This window comes from Impatiens glandulifera, chromosome 3 (assembly GCF_907164915.1).
Source record: "Impatiens glandulifera chromosome 3, dImpGla2.1, whole genome shotgun sequence".
NCBI lineage: Eukaryota > Viridiplantae > Streptophyta > Magnoliopsida > Ericales > Balsaminaceae > Impatiens > Impatiens glandulifera.
This window is the reverse complement of record NC_061864.1, coordinates 52,713,739-52,727,803: the sequence shown is the minus strand read 5'-3', so window position 1 is coordinate 52,727,803 and position 14,065 is coordinate 52,713,739. Positions and strand designations below refer to the sequence as shown.

General features: G+C 27.6%; 2 protein-coding genes across 2 annotated transcripts; both read left to right on the top strand.

Moving 5' to 3' along the window:
* The first annotated feature begins 33 nt into the window (after positions 1 to 33).
* On the top strand, positions 34 to 3,593 carry LOC124930368 (3-ketoacyl-CoA synthase 4-like). Its single transcript, XM_047470719.1, has 3 exons — positions 34 to 570; positions 1,759 to 2,558; positions 3,404 to 3,593. Exons 1-3 carry the CDS (start codon positions 34 to 36, stop codon positions 3,591 to 3,593), a joined length of 1,527 nt encoding a protein of 508 aa, XP_047326675.1.
* Positions 3,594 to 11,200: 7,607 nt separating this feature from the next.
* Positions 11,201 to 13,085, top strand: LOC124931189 (eugenol synthase 1-like). The gene is made up of 5 exons (XM_047471585.1): positions 11,201 to 11,518; positions 11,601 to 11,735; positions 12,135 to 12,372; positions 12,481 to 12,684; positions 12,800 to 13,085. Exons 1-5 carry the CDS (start codon positions 11,249 to 11,251, stop codon positions 12,982 to 12,984), a joined length of 1,032 nt encoding a protein of 343 aa, XP_047327541.1. The 5' UTR covers positions 11,201 to 11,248; the 3' UTR covers positions 12,985 to 13,085.
* The last annotated feature ends 980 nt before the right edge of the window (positions 13,086 to 14,065 follow it).

The window sequence follows — 14,065 nt, the reverse complement described above, 5'->3', positions numbered from 1 at the left end:
TTTTCCCTCTCTTAATTCTGACAAACAAAAAAAATGAGCAGCGACAAAATTCAAGACCCAAAATCGGTCGCCGGCGCCGCCGTTAAGATTCTGCCGGAATTCCAACAGAGTGTGAAACTAAAGTACGTGAAATCGGCTTACCATTACCTAATGAAACATCTATTGACTCTCATCTTAATCCCACTCTTAGCAATCGTGACCGTCAAAACTACCCAGATGGGATACGACGACGTATTAGAGATATATCTCATGTTAGAAGACAATCTTCTAAGCGTCGTCGTTTTGGGTTCTTTAATGGTTATCGGGTTGACTTTTTATAATTTGACCCGACCCAGATCGGTGTACTTGATTGATTTCTCGTGTAATAAGCCAAGTGATAATTGTAAGGTGGGATTTGAAAAGTTTATCGAACATTCTAGACTTTCTGGAAACTTCGAAGAATCTTCATTAGAGTTTCAGAAGAAGATTCTAGAAAGATCTGGTCTTGGACAGGAGACTTATTTGCCTGTGGCCTTGCACTCTCTACCACCTTGCCCTACCGTAGCCAACGCCCGTCTAGAGGCGGAGCAGGTAACTTTTTTATTTATTTTTTTATTTTTGCATTTAAGAAATTATTACGGTTTTTAGTTTCCTTTCATTTAAGCCTTTTTTTTAAGTAAGAATTCACATTACTCTCGTGTATAGAGTGTGTCGGAGTGAAATCATGTTAATTTTCTAAACTAAAAAACGAAACAACTGCATTGCATGGATACAAAATTTTTATTAATAAATTTAAATTCAAATTTAAAAAAATTTTAAGGTTTTTTTTTCTTTCTTTCTTTTTTTGTTTGTATTAATGAAGTTGAAGACCATCACCTCAATGAGAATTCTTACTAATTTATTCCATAGAATAAATTATGATTTGAGAAAACAAATAAAAAATAAATCACACAAAAAAGTCAGATTATGAAGATAAGAATATACATAGCTGCATTAATGATATGATTAGAAGAGCATAACTGTATAATTTTTATAATTATTGAAAAAATCTTGTTTCATCAAAATTAAGTAATATACCGTTATTGTTTCATGCTTAATCCTGGTCGAATTTGAGTTATTTAAATAATCGAGGATTTTAGTTATTTAAATAACTCGGTTATTTAAATGATTGGTTATGATTTTGAGGTGGATATTTTTTTTAATAAAAATACTTAAAATTTATTAATATAGAATGATAAAATAAAAAATAATACTTTAAAATAAAAAATATTTTAATTAATGAATTGAGTGATGGGATATAAGAAAAAGAAATTGACGTGAAATCTATAATCGAGCAAACCTTAGATTTTGAAATTTTTATTGGTTGAATTATTTTAATACTTTTTGAATTTAAAATTTATAAATATTTTAATAATTCTATTAATGAATAGAGTGCCGAATAAATATAAGATGATATATTTGTTTTTAGAAAAATCCATCAAACCAAACATCATACAAGTTTTAATTGATGGTGTATTGTCCTAAATTGGTAAGTTTAGCTTAAATGAAAAAGTCTTATATGATAAATAAAAAAATTATTTTTTTATCAAGAACATATATATAATTTGTTGACCTTAACTCACTCTATCTTCTAAAGATTTGTGAACCAACTTATTTGATTTAGTATTTACTATGATGTATGTATTCTTAAATTTTTTGCCTTCACAATTGGTACTAATTAACATTGTTTTGTTATATTATTTTCATCACAATTTTACTATCTTAATTTGCCTATTATAGGCTATTTTCGACACTATGGATAACCTGTTTGCATCAACCCACGTAAAACCAAAAGACATCGGAATCCTTGTTCTAAATAACAGCCTATTCAACCCAACCCCATCTCTCTCGGCCATGATCATAAACAAATACAAGCTTCGTAGTAACATCCATAGTTTCAACATAGGTGGAATGGGTTGTAGCGCCGGTGTAATTGCCCTCGATCTCGCTAAACACATGCTCCAAGTTCATCGAAACACTTACGCAATCGTTATTAGCAACGAGAATATCACCCAAAATTGGTATTTCGGAAACAAAAAATCCATGCTCATATCCAATTGCATCTTTCGAATGGGAAGTTCCGCGGTCATAATATCTAATAAATCTTCCGATCGTCGTCGTGCAAAGTATAAGTTGGTCCATGTGGTGAGGACTCATTGTGGAGCCGACGATCGAGCCTTCAATTGTGTGTGCCAAGTGCCGGATGATAATGGTACAATGGGAATTTCGTTATCGAAAGATCTAATGGCTGTCGCGGGTCGAGCTCTAAAATTGAATATTACAACTTTGGGTCCACTTGTTTTGCCAATAAGTGAACAATTACTTTTCTTCGCTAACCTTGTTGCGAGGAAGTTATTTAACAAGAAATTTGAACCTTATATTCCTGATTTCAAACTCGCTTTTGATCATTTTTGTATCCATGCTGGTGGAAGGGGAGTTATCGATGAATTGGAGAAGAATCTACAATTGTCACCCGATAACGTGGAAGTTTCTAGAATGACTCTACATCGTTTCGGCAATACCTCCTCGAGCTCAATATGGTTAGTAAATATATATATGTGATTTATTTTGGCATGGGACATTTGAGATTATTTTATGATAATTCCTTTTAATTAGTCTATATTGGTATCAAGTTTCAATACACATTGACCATAAAAAATTAGGTTACAAAAAAATATGATATAAAGAAATTGAAAATTTTTCAATTATTTTTCACTAAAAATGTTCAGTTAAACTTTTTTTTCATTATCAAAGTCAATTTACACTTAATACTTTAAAATTATTTATTATGATTATTAACCTCATTAATTAAAATGTTACCTATTTTATTTTATTTTTATAATATTTTAATTATTTTATCTAAATATATATTCTTTTCAACAACCACTTAAATATTCAAATAATTCTATATCAAACAAGGCCTTGTGTCATTTTTTGAATTATTTTTAAATAATTAAGTGTTCAATCAATTATTACTTATTAAATCATAAATGAACCTACCAAAACACATTAGACTATAATTATTAAATATTAAAACTAAGTATTTTATTCATATCCACTCCACTTTGATATAAATACAAAAACAAAAATTCAAATAACCCCACATAAAAAGGTCATCTACTTGTGCCAATGACTTGAGCTGTGGGCGGATAAATTCTCTCAACGGTTTAAGCTATCGGTGTAAGTTTTCTATGTCGACGATAGTATTGGCGACCACAACCCACAACTCTTTTGCTGGTACTTTTTTTTGACCGGTATAGAGGGTTTGTACCGGTCAAAAATAATTACTTACACAATTAAATGTTAATTGGTAGATTATTAACTATTTAAATTTATTATTTAATTTGAGTGAATTAAAAAGAAAATAATGGTGAATTATTAACAGGTATGAGTTAGCTTACCTAGAGGCAAAAGGAAAGATGAAGAAGGGAAATAGAGTTTGGCAAATTGCATTTGGGAGTGGTTTTAAGTGTAATAGTGCAGTTTGGAAAGCATTAAGGAACATTAATCCGTCGGAGAACAATCCTTGGACTGATTGTATTTCCAAATATCCTATCAAAGTTAAGACTAATTAATTACCAAAAAAATATTATGTATTTTTTATTATTATTATTAAAGGCATTATAAGTATTTGTAATGGACTTCACCATCATAAGTTATATTATATTTCACATAATAATTTGTATTGGTTATGGTTATTAATTATTATCTTATATCTCTTCTTTTTTTTAGAAAAAAGGATTAATAATAAATTATGGTTATTTATATCCTTAGCCTCTACTGTCTATATGTAATTTTGGATTTACTGTTAAGGGATTGGGAAAGAGAATTTGACGTTTATCTTCTTATCCGGAAAAAAAAAAAAAAAGTGTGAAAAAGAGAAAAAAATAATTTTTTAATTTTTATAAACAATTACGCCACATTATTTTTTTCTTTTTTTTCTTATTAATAATGAGACTTATTATTCTCAATGTAATTATGAGACTAACATGATAACAAGATTCTTCTTGTGGGTCCTTATTTTGATTAGGACCATATAATAAATAGATTTTAAATGACCAGGCATCAGGCCCAATTAATAATTGAAGCATTAGGCTTAAATGGGTCTCCTCTTGCATATAAGGCTTTCCCTTTTCATCTATATATGAAATTTTGAGGAGTTTAAAAAATTATTCCAATAAAACTTTACCACACTTATCTTTTCTAATTTCTTCATTCCTTCCTTCTATTATTTGTGTGTTTTTATGATTTCCTTTAATGGAGACATTCTTCCCCTCTTATTTATTTATTTATTTTTTTCATTTCTTTTGGTTTTATGTTAAATAATTGTAAAAATGGATCTAAAATTTAGAGTTATGGAGAGTGAAAAAAAATATAAGAATGAACTTGAATAAAATGAAGGAGAAATTATGAATGAAACAAATAAATCTATTCTTTTATGAGAATTGAAGAAGTAGTAGTAAATTAAATAAAAAAAATTAAGAAATTAAGGAGAATATCACATGTTAGCAGTTATAGATAAATCTGGTCATTGTGTAATAGTTAAGTCATAATGTTATTGTTTCTCCAAATAGTGTTGATAATTTTGTTTTGAATGAAAATGGAATTTTATCAGAAAAAAGATAAGGATGACAAATAAAATTTATATGAAAAAAATAAACATAAAATTTGAAATAGAAAAAAAAACATTTAACAATAATTCTGAGTATGTTTTAAAAATATATTTTCTGAAATTTATAAACGGGCTTATTACACTGGATTGAGAAAATAAATAAATAATTCGAAGATCGGAGTTGTGTGACTAATTTTCAAATTAATTAAAATTTGGACATTTTATAAATAAATCAAATTAGCCAAAATAATTACAATCGACTAAACTTGGATAATATTTTGTAATAATATTGTGTTTTTGCAAGGTTTAAAAAATACGCGGTCCGACTGGCGGTTGAATGGGCGGTCCGGTTTTTGACTTCTATAGGGTTACCTTTCGAACTGGCGAGAAAACGGTCCAACCGGACGATTTGACCAGAAATCCGAGCCGGAAATTTCCGGTTTGAAAGGTTATTCATTATTCTATCAGACCTTGACTTTAATCATTTCCGCAGACGAAAGTTGAACTAGTGACAGACGGCGGCGGGCCGACAGCGGATGTCTTCAAAGCATCCGACGATTTGAGAGACGAAGAGACGAGAAGAAAGAAGGATAGTTTCGCAAAGTAACCTTGTTTAGCGTTTACTTTTCCAAATTAACCTAATTTATTCATTCATTCCCAAACTAACCTAGTTTACTATTCAAACTCATTTTTTTTTTACATTTAAAATTCATTATATATAAACTAAATTATTTATATATTAATATATATTTTAAATTATTATTTATATAAATTAAATTATTTATATTTAAATATATATTTCAAAATATTATTTTTATAAATTTAATTATTTAAATTTTGATATATAATTTAAATTATTATTTATATAAATTAAATTAATTATGTTTTGATATATATTTTAAATTATTATTTTTATAAATTTGATATTTGATATTTTAATATATAATTTAAATTTAATTATTTTTTATAAATTTAATTATTTATATTTATATATAAATATATATATATATATATATATATATATATATATATATATATATATATATATATATACCTTCCAATTATTATTTATATAGAGTAATAAATATTCTCTTTAGCATTCTAATAAATAATTAAATAATTGATAAATACTAATAAATTTTAAATATTTTAATCATAACAATATAATAATTAAATATTCATAAAAACGTTTTTAATTATCAATTATTTATTAAATATAATAACATTTTTAATTAAATATAATAACAAGTTAAAATATGGTAATCTTGTTATTATATTTAATAAATAATTGATAAATTTAAAAATATTTGTATGAATATTTAATTATTATATTGTTAGGGTTAAAATATTTTAAATTTATTAGTATTTATTAATTATTTATTTAGAATTATTTAACAATTATTATACTATATAAATAATAATTGAAATGTAAATATATATATATATATATATTAAAATATAAATAATTATTTATAAAAAATAATTAAATATTAATTATATATTAAAATATAAATAATTAAATTTATAAAAATAATAATTTAAAATATATATCAAAATATAAATAATTTAGTTTATATAAATAAAAATTTAAAATATATATCAAATTATAAATAATTTAGTTTATATATTGAATTTTAAATATATAAAAAGTTGAGTTTGAATATTAAATTAGGTTAGTTTGATAATTAATGAATAAACTAGGTTAGTTTAAGAAAATGAACGTAAATAAAGTTTCTTTAGAAAATCATCTAAGAAAATCATCTAAGAAAGAAAGACAGACATAAATAGATAAGAAGAAAGACAGACATATAGAGAGATAAGAAGAAGAAAAACAACATAGAGATAAGAAGAAGAAAGAAAAAAAAAATACAGAGAGATTAGAAAAAGGAAGTAAGACAGACATTAGACAAAAAAAGAAAGACAGACATTTATCTCATGGGTTGACGGTGGGTTAAATTGCAGTTAAAAAAATAACTATGGTTATGTTAAAAAATGAGAGATGATAAGTTAAAAGTGTAACCATTATTAAGAATAATTATGATTAAGTTAAGAAATGATTAATTTAGGAGGTAACGTGTTTCTTTTGATATTATCTTCTCCGTCATTGTCATTTATTACTTTAAATTAATATAAAAATTAAAATCCGGTTCGACCACTATTTCAACCGGTTGAACCGGTCAGACCAAGTTTGCCAAAAAAAATTGAGTTATGACCGGAACGGTTTTCAGAACATTGTGTTTTGTAGAAAATTATTATAAAACAATGTCAACATGAAAAATGTCAACGACATGAAAATTCAATAGAGCGGCACAATAGACACTAATGCACAAACAACACAATTGACATAGAATAGAATGAAGTCGTTTAGAAAATAACAAAGAGAGAGAGTTAAGGAAAAATAAAAATAAAGAAAGAATGAATAAGAAACTTATTCTGTTTGTCCCACATTGGAAAGAGAAAGAATGAATCTTAAACCTCTATAAATAAAGATGGTAAATGTATTTTGTCCCACATTGGAAAGAGAGTGAATTTCAACATCACATGTAACTATATATAGAGAAATATTTATACTTATCAAGGAAGTTCAAAAAAAAAATCTACTTTAAAGAAATAACTTAGAAGCTACATTTTTAGTCAAGAAAATTCTCAAGGGAGGCGATCAAGAAGCATTTCTAAACTTTTTATTGGGAGACATCAAGAGCTGAATCTTCTTCAATTACGTAAGTAAGTCATTCTGAATTAGAATAATGTTTAGGATTTGAGAAAGAGTTTTGAAGAGAAAGTAATTTTTTTTACTAATTGTAAGTTTTTATTTACTGTTAATAATATATAAACGAGATTCAATTTCTGCATATTCGAGTTTCACTTTTTATAAATTATACAATCCTTCAATTTGAAGATTTAGATAGTTTTTGGATGATTTGAAAATTTTCAATTGCATTGCAATTCAACATTTTGATGTACTGACCATAATTTTTGGAATATTTTTAGGTTTGGATCATTTTCAGTCTTCTCATTAACAGGTATGCTCCTAAACCATTTTTTTAGTCTAATATGTGATCATGTACTATAGAATATAAAATTTAAAAGCATGTTTTATGAATAAAATTAGGTATATTCTCTTGAGCTAGACTAGGAATTGATTTTATTTCAAAGCATACATGATAAAGGTTTTTCTAACAAAGTGGTGTAAGTAGTGGTTGTCTGAAACTAGCAACTTCATACTAGAGATCGTTCATTTTGACGAGCGTATAGACCACAACGCCTTTCTCTTTCCCTTAGATAACTAAGCACCAAAACAATGAAGAAACTCTAAAAACAAAAGAAAACTGCTAAAAAATCAAAAGGCTAAAAAATTAAAATGTCAAAAGGCTAAAAATTTAAACTAATTTTTTTTCTTAATTTCACAATGAGTCAAATTAGGTGGCGAGTTATAAATGCATAAACAAAAATCGGTCGGAAAAAGCCGAATTCTTTGAGGGACCTATATACCTTCTTAATTTATTTATTTTTTTTAAATGGGAATAACATATATTTTGAAGTAAAATTTTCTACACTTAAATAACCTATTAACTAAAATAAAATAAAACACAATAATAAACAAAACTCAAGTATCACTAGAAACTTATATCGAAGTTTACCAAAATAACGTTTTGCTTTACCGAAATATTTTCAACATGATCAAATTGATCACCTTATCACAGTAAAAATTTGAAATCCTCAAGATCAAGCTCATCTTTATTCCTAGCTTCTACCAATTTGATAACATTTCTTACTATTTCTTAAAATATTGAAAGATGTTTAATCAAACCTAACGCCTTTAATCTGCAGTGTTTTATTATTACATTGTTTAAGCCTTCTTACTGTCCTCTTTTTACCTATTAACAAATGATTTTTCTAGCTTCATTCATTCCCGTTTAAAATGTAAATTACTACTATGATAGTTCAATTGATAAAAATAGGGTTTAAGAGATTAAATGTCACAAATTTAATTCTAAATAAGAATATTTTAAGTTAGAAAGTTAATTATTGTTATGTACTTCATGCTAACTTTCTTAATTACAATAAAAAAAAATTAGACAATAGAAAGGCATTCTTTCTTGAAAACAGTAACCTTTTTCAATAAGTAACAATAACAAGTTTCCAAATAGTGGATAGAAATAATTTATTTCAGTAAGAGTGTTAGGTATGAAACTATAGAAAATTCTAGTGAATCAATCCATATATTAATATTGATTCAGATTCTTTCGATCCATTCAATACAATAAACAATATAGAGATAATAGGAAATATTAAAATTGGTTAACCCAACCTAATTTAATTATTTAAATTCATTTAATCAATCATTGACCCATATTGGCCTAGTTTTGATTCATTAAAACGTAATAGATGCTTAAAACTATACCTGCTCAGTGGTCAAAAATAAAAATAATATATCACGTTTAATCACGTTGGAGCTATAATAATATTTTTGAGTGTTTAAGATGAAATATATTAATTCTGAGTGCCTCCCATAATCTCACATGTTGCTGACTTTTAGGAGAGGAGATAATAATTAGCTTACTTTCTTTAATAAAAAAAAAACATTAAAATAAAAAGAAGAAAAGGAGTATACTAGTTAGTTATTAATTTATCTATATTTTAAATGGTTGAGACCTGAAAACTTGAATACATATATATAGTACGTATTTTAAACATTTTTTTAAAATAATTTATTTCATTATCAGATTTACTGAATAGATTTAGATATTAAACTCAAATAAGTATTCTTCTTCTTTTGAAAAAAATAAGAGGCAATTGGGTTGTTTTGGTAGACTATTTCGTGTCACCCTAGGCTAGTTGTAGACATACAGTATTGAATCTTATTATGTTCTTCGGTTCGGTTTTTAATTATTCGAGTTCATTATTGGTTTTGGATTTTTCAAATTTTTTAAGTCAATTCTAAAACCAAATCGATTCAATTTTGATTTTTGGTTTTAGTTCTAACCGAATTTTTTTTTCATCTAAAATCTTATTTCAATTCAAATTGGTTTAAAATTTGATTCAAAAACCGAAAATAAAATCTGAATTCGATTATATATATATATATATATATATATATATTCGGTTCAGACAAATATTGAACACCCTACATCCTACACTAAACCATTTTTAATTTTGTTTGTATATATTTATTTCATATGACAATACAATAGATCTATTCGTGAAAATCGACATAGACTGTCGATGAACTAGTTGACGAACTTGTTAAAGCTAATTTTTATGTTTGTTTGTTGAACATTTTATGTTTATTTGTGTGTTTCGAGTATGTCTTGATTATCCTTTAGATATTGGTATTTATTATTATTATTTTTTGTTGTTATCTTGATCTCATTTATATATTAAAATAATAAAGAGAATTACAGTTGAATGGTTTATTCAAAGAGAGAAAGTCCCAAGTTAGACTAACAGCTGCTCATCTACCTTTCAACTCTTACGATTCCTTACATACACTACAAAAATCTAACTTTCTCGTCTTCATAATTTCCCATGCTAGCTCAGATCTCTCCACCACATTTGCTCCATCTAAGAAGCCTGCCCATTTTCTCCCATCAAAATGGTAAGATTTTTATATATTTTTTATTATTATCATTTTTTTATTTTTAACAAATTAAGCTGGCTTGGAGATTCATAATTCAATTTTAAAGTCTAATATTTAATGTCTATAAAGTTTATGATTTCAATTCTTTATACTTGGATCATTTTCAAGGAAAAAACAATTTAAATTGGAAAACTTCATCAATCTTATAAATCATGTTAGAATATTGAAACAATACCTAAGATTGGTAAGTGAAGGTCATGTGAAGTAGATAATTAGATAATCTGACCCTCTATATGGTTAGTTCGATGCTACATGTACGGGTAGTGCAGGTATTCATTAAAAAAGTGCCACATGTACAAATTGAAAAAAAAATAACAAATGCTTTACTTTTGTGTAAATGTGTCACTTCATGAGTGGGATACAGGTAGTGCTAGCTGTACATGTAGCATCGAATTAACCTCTTTATATTGATAGCATATTTATATTTTTATGGAAAATATATACTAAATTATCTCTTCCCTTTTAGTTGATGATATAGATTTGGATCTATTACTAACATTGATATTTTATTTATTTATAAATGTCATGTAAATTGTAAATAATAAGTTAACGATGTTTGAAAATGTTAAAGACAAAACCTTGTTTTTGTATAACTTTAATAAAAAATAGCAAAATTATGAAATTCTAAAGTAAATGTCCAAAATTGCAAGACTTCTTACAGAGTTCCAGTTTGATAAAATTTATAGTTATTTAGAAATATTCCAAGTTAGTTAACGTGAAAAAAAACATTTCTTTAATACCAAAGCACTTTCAATAAACTAAAAGTTCATAATTTTTTATTAAAAAAGTATTAACATTTTCTATTACAAACTTAAACATAAATATAATAAGATGTACCCATGTTAAGTTGAATTAATTAATTATAATATTTTGTAAAAATACAGTCACCGGAAAAAGTAGAGTTGCTGTCACCGAAACATCAAGAAGAGCTAAAGTCACCGGAAAAAGTAGTGTTTCTGTCACCGGAACCACAAAAAATGGCTTCATCGGAAAATGAACAGGAGGTACAGTCACCGGAAAAAGTGGTGGTGCGATCACCGGAACAATTAGAAAATGAGATTGAAAAGGAGAAGAAAAGAAAGGTTCTGATAATTGGAGGAACTGGTTATATCGGTAAATTTATAGTGGAAGCAAGTGCTAGAGCCGGTCATCCAACTTTTGCTCTAGTTAGAGAAAGCTCTATTACAGATCCAAATAAATCTGATCTCTATATGAGTTTTAAAGATTTTGGAGTCTCTCTTATTCATGTGTGTATATTTATTTATTTAATAATAATTTAATTAATTTGTTATAAAACTTTAGTTAACATTTAAATAAAATGTAACGCAGGGGGATATAGATGATCATGAGAGTTTGGTGAAAGCAATGAAACAAGTTGACGTTGTTATTTGTGCCGTTGGAAAGGATTTGGTTGCCAAACAGACTAAGGTTATTGACGCCGTTAAAGAAGCTGGTAACATTCAGGTATCATTTTTTTTAATTTTTATTTTTTATTTTGATTAATAATAATATATTATTCTATCATTATAAACCATTAAAATACTAATTGAGAAAAGTCGATACAAGAGATAAAAAAAAGTTAAAGGGTTCGATTCCCAATATAAGTGTTTTGAATGTAAGCGTAGATTCATGACTGTGGGGTGCCTGTGGGGTGCCATGTTAAAATGCCGTCCATATTTGAAAATATATAATATTTTTTTTAAGTATAATTGTATCATTGAATAACGATTTTTGGCTAATAAATAAATTGATCAATTGAAGTTGATCTTTTAAACAACCAAATTCTAGAGTTTGTGAATTTTGGCCTAGGTATATTTTTAGTTATCATGATGAATTTTGAGATTTTTTCAAAATGAATTTCAGAGATTCTTTCCTTCTGAATTTGGAAGTGATGTGGAAAGAAACAACGTAGTAGAGCCAGCAAAATCAACATACGCAGTCAAAGTTAACATTCGTCGAGCAATCGAGGCGAATAATATCCCTTACACATACGTTTCTTCCAACTGTTTTGGCGAACGTTTCCTTTCGACACTTGCCCAGTTTGAAGCCTCCACTCTTCCAACTGAGAAGGTTGTCATTTTAGGCGATGGCACTCCTAAAGGTAAAAAAAGAAAACAAATGCTAGTTAGTTGAATCTTTGTTTTGAACATATTTATTTGTTTGAAATAATAAAATTCACAATGGATTTCCTCTTCTTTTTTTTATAAAGTGGTTTTCAATAGAGAAATCGACATTGGGACATATACAATCAAAGCAATAGATGATCCAAGAACCTTAAATAAAACTCTTTACATAAGACCAACAAACAACATTGTCTCCCTCAATGAGCTCGCGACAATGTGGGAGAAGAAGATTGGCAAGTCTCTCGAGAAAATTTATGTACCTGAGAAGGAAGTTCTCGAGAATATAAAAGGTAACAAATTTTCCAAATTCCTATGTCTTTTTGTTTTGTTTTGTTATGATCAATGTTTTTTTTTTCAATTGACTAAACTATCTCATGATTATTGTTCTTTAAACAATATTTGCAGAAGCTGATTTTCCAATGAAAATGGCATTATCACTTTGTCACTCTGCTTTCATAAAGGGGGATCAAACTAACTTTGAAATCGAGTCGTCGTTTGGAGTGGAGGCTTCGGAACTCTATCCCGATGTCAAGTATACATCTGTAGACGACTATCTCAACCAATTCGCTAAAAAACTTTTGAACTTTTAAGTGTTTGTTTTGTGTGGTGAATTCATATTATATTGGAATGACAATTCCAATTATGTTGTTAATTTAAAAGCTTAAAACTAAGAATTTGAATTTTTATTGGACATATGTTGTTGGGTCAGCTCATTTGGCAGCTGGGCCTAACAAATTAATAAAGCCCATTAGGGCATATTTAATTAAGGAAAAAAAACACAGCAGTTTTAGATTGGTTTTTCTCTCTCTCTCTTCCCGCAGTTCTTCCTCCATTGAAGCAGCAATTCCTTCATTGAAGCAGCAAGTTCTTCTTTGATTTACTTTATCTCTTCTTCATTTGGTTAACCATCTTTAATGATGATGATAATGTATGTGAATGACAAGTTAGGATGAGGTCAATTGATAACTTTTGTTAGATTACCTCTAGGCTTGTATTGAACTACATTGTATACCCATTTGATATAGTGGATGATTTAAGAGGCCGAAGTGTCCCGTGGTTTTTACCTAATTTGGGTTTTCCACGTAAAATCTTGGTGTCCTGCTCTCTATTTTTTGATTGTTTGATGCTCAATTGTTTTGGCTGCCTATTTGATTACACAAAAGGGAAAAAGAATTGTTAGGCCTTGTTGTAGCTTGTTTATTTCTGAATTGCTAAACAGGTGCTATTATTCGATTTCTCCAACAAGTGGTATCAGAGCTGAGTTCGTTTGGTGGTGATTCTTGTATAATTCAAATGGAAGAAATCGTTGAGCAGTAATGGAACAATGATCAAATTCACAGCTACCAATTACACAATCTGGAAGTCACGGATGGAGGACTTATTGTGTAATTATGATTATGAAAACACTATTTTGGGTGATAAAGGAAAACCGGAGGCTATGACAGATGCAGATTGGAAGAAGCTGAACAGAAAGGCAGTTGTTAAAATCAGGCAATGTGTTGACAACAGTGTGTATCAACATGTGGCTACTGAGGTTAATGCTCATAAAGTGTGGACTATTTTGAGTGAGCTGTATGAGAAGAACAACACTCAAAACAGAGCATTTCTATTTAGGAAGCTTTGCTCGTTGAAATATCAAGATGGGTCTTCTATGTCTGAGCATCTAAATGC

What these genes read in the sequence shown, in the direction of transcription:
- LOC124930368 (XM_047470719.1), top strand. Translation starts at nt 34, where the DNA reads ATGAGCAGCGACAAAATTCAAGACCCAAAATCGGTCGCCGGCGCCGCC. An exon ending in CCCGTCTAGAGGCGGAGCAG is followed by an intron (nt 571 to 1,758) that starts GTAACTTTTTTA and finishes TGCCTATTATAG; the next exon opens with GCTATTTTCGACACTATGGA. An exon ending in ACCTCCTCGAGCTCAATATG is followed by an intron (nt 2,559 to 3,403) that starts GTTAGTAAATAT and finishes AATTATTAACAG; the next exon opens with GTATGAGTTAGCTTACCTAG.
- LOC124931189 (XM_047471585.1), top strand. Translation starts at nt 11,249, where the DNA reads ATGGCTTCATCGGAAAATGAACAGGAGGTACAGTCACCGGAAAAAGTG. An exon ending in AGGCGATGGCACTCCTAAAG is followed by an intron (nt 12,373 to 12,480) that starts GTAAAAAAAGAA and finishes TTTTTTATAAAG; the next exon opens with TGGTTTTCAATAGAGAAATC. An exon ending in AGTTCTCGAGAATATAAAAG is followed by an intron (nt 12,685 to 12,799) that starts GTAACAAATTTT and finishes CAATATTTGCAG; the next exon opens with AAGCTGATTTTCCAATGAAA.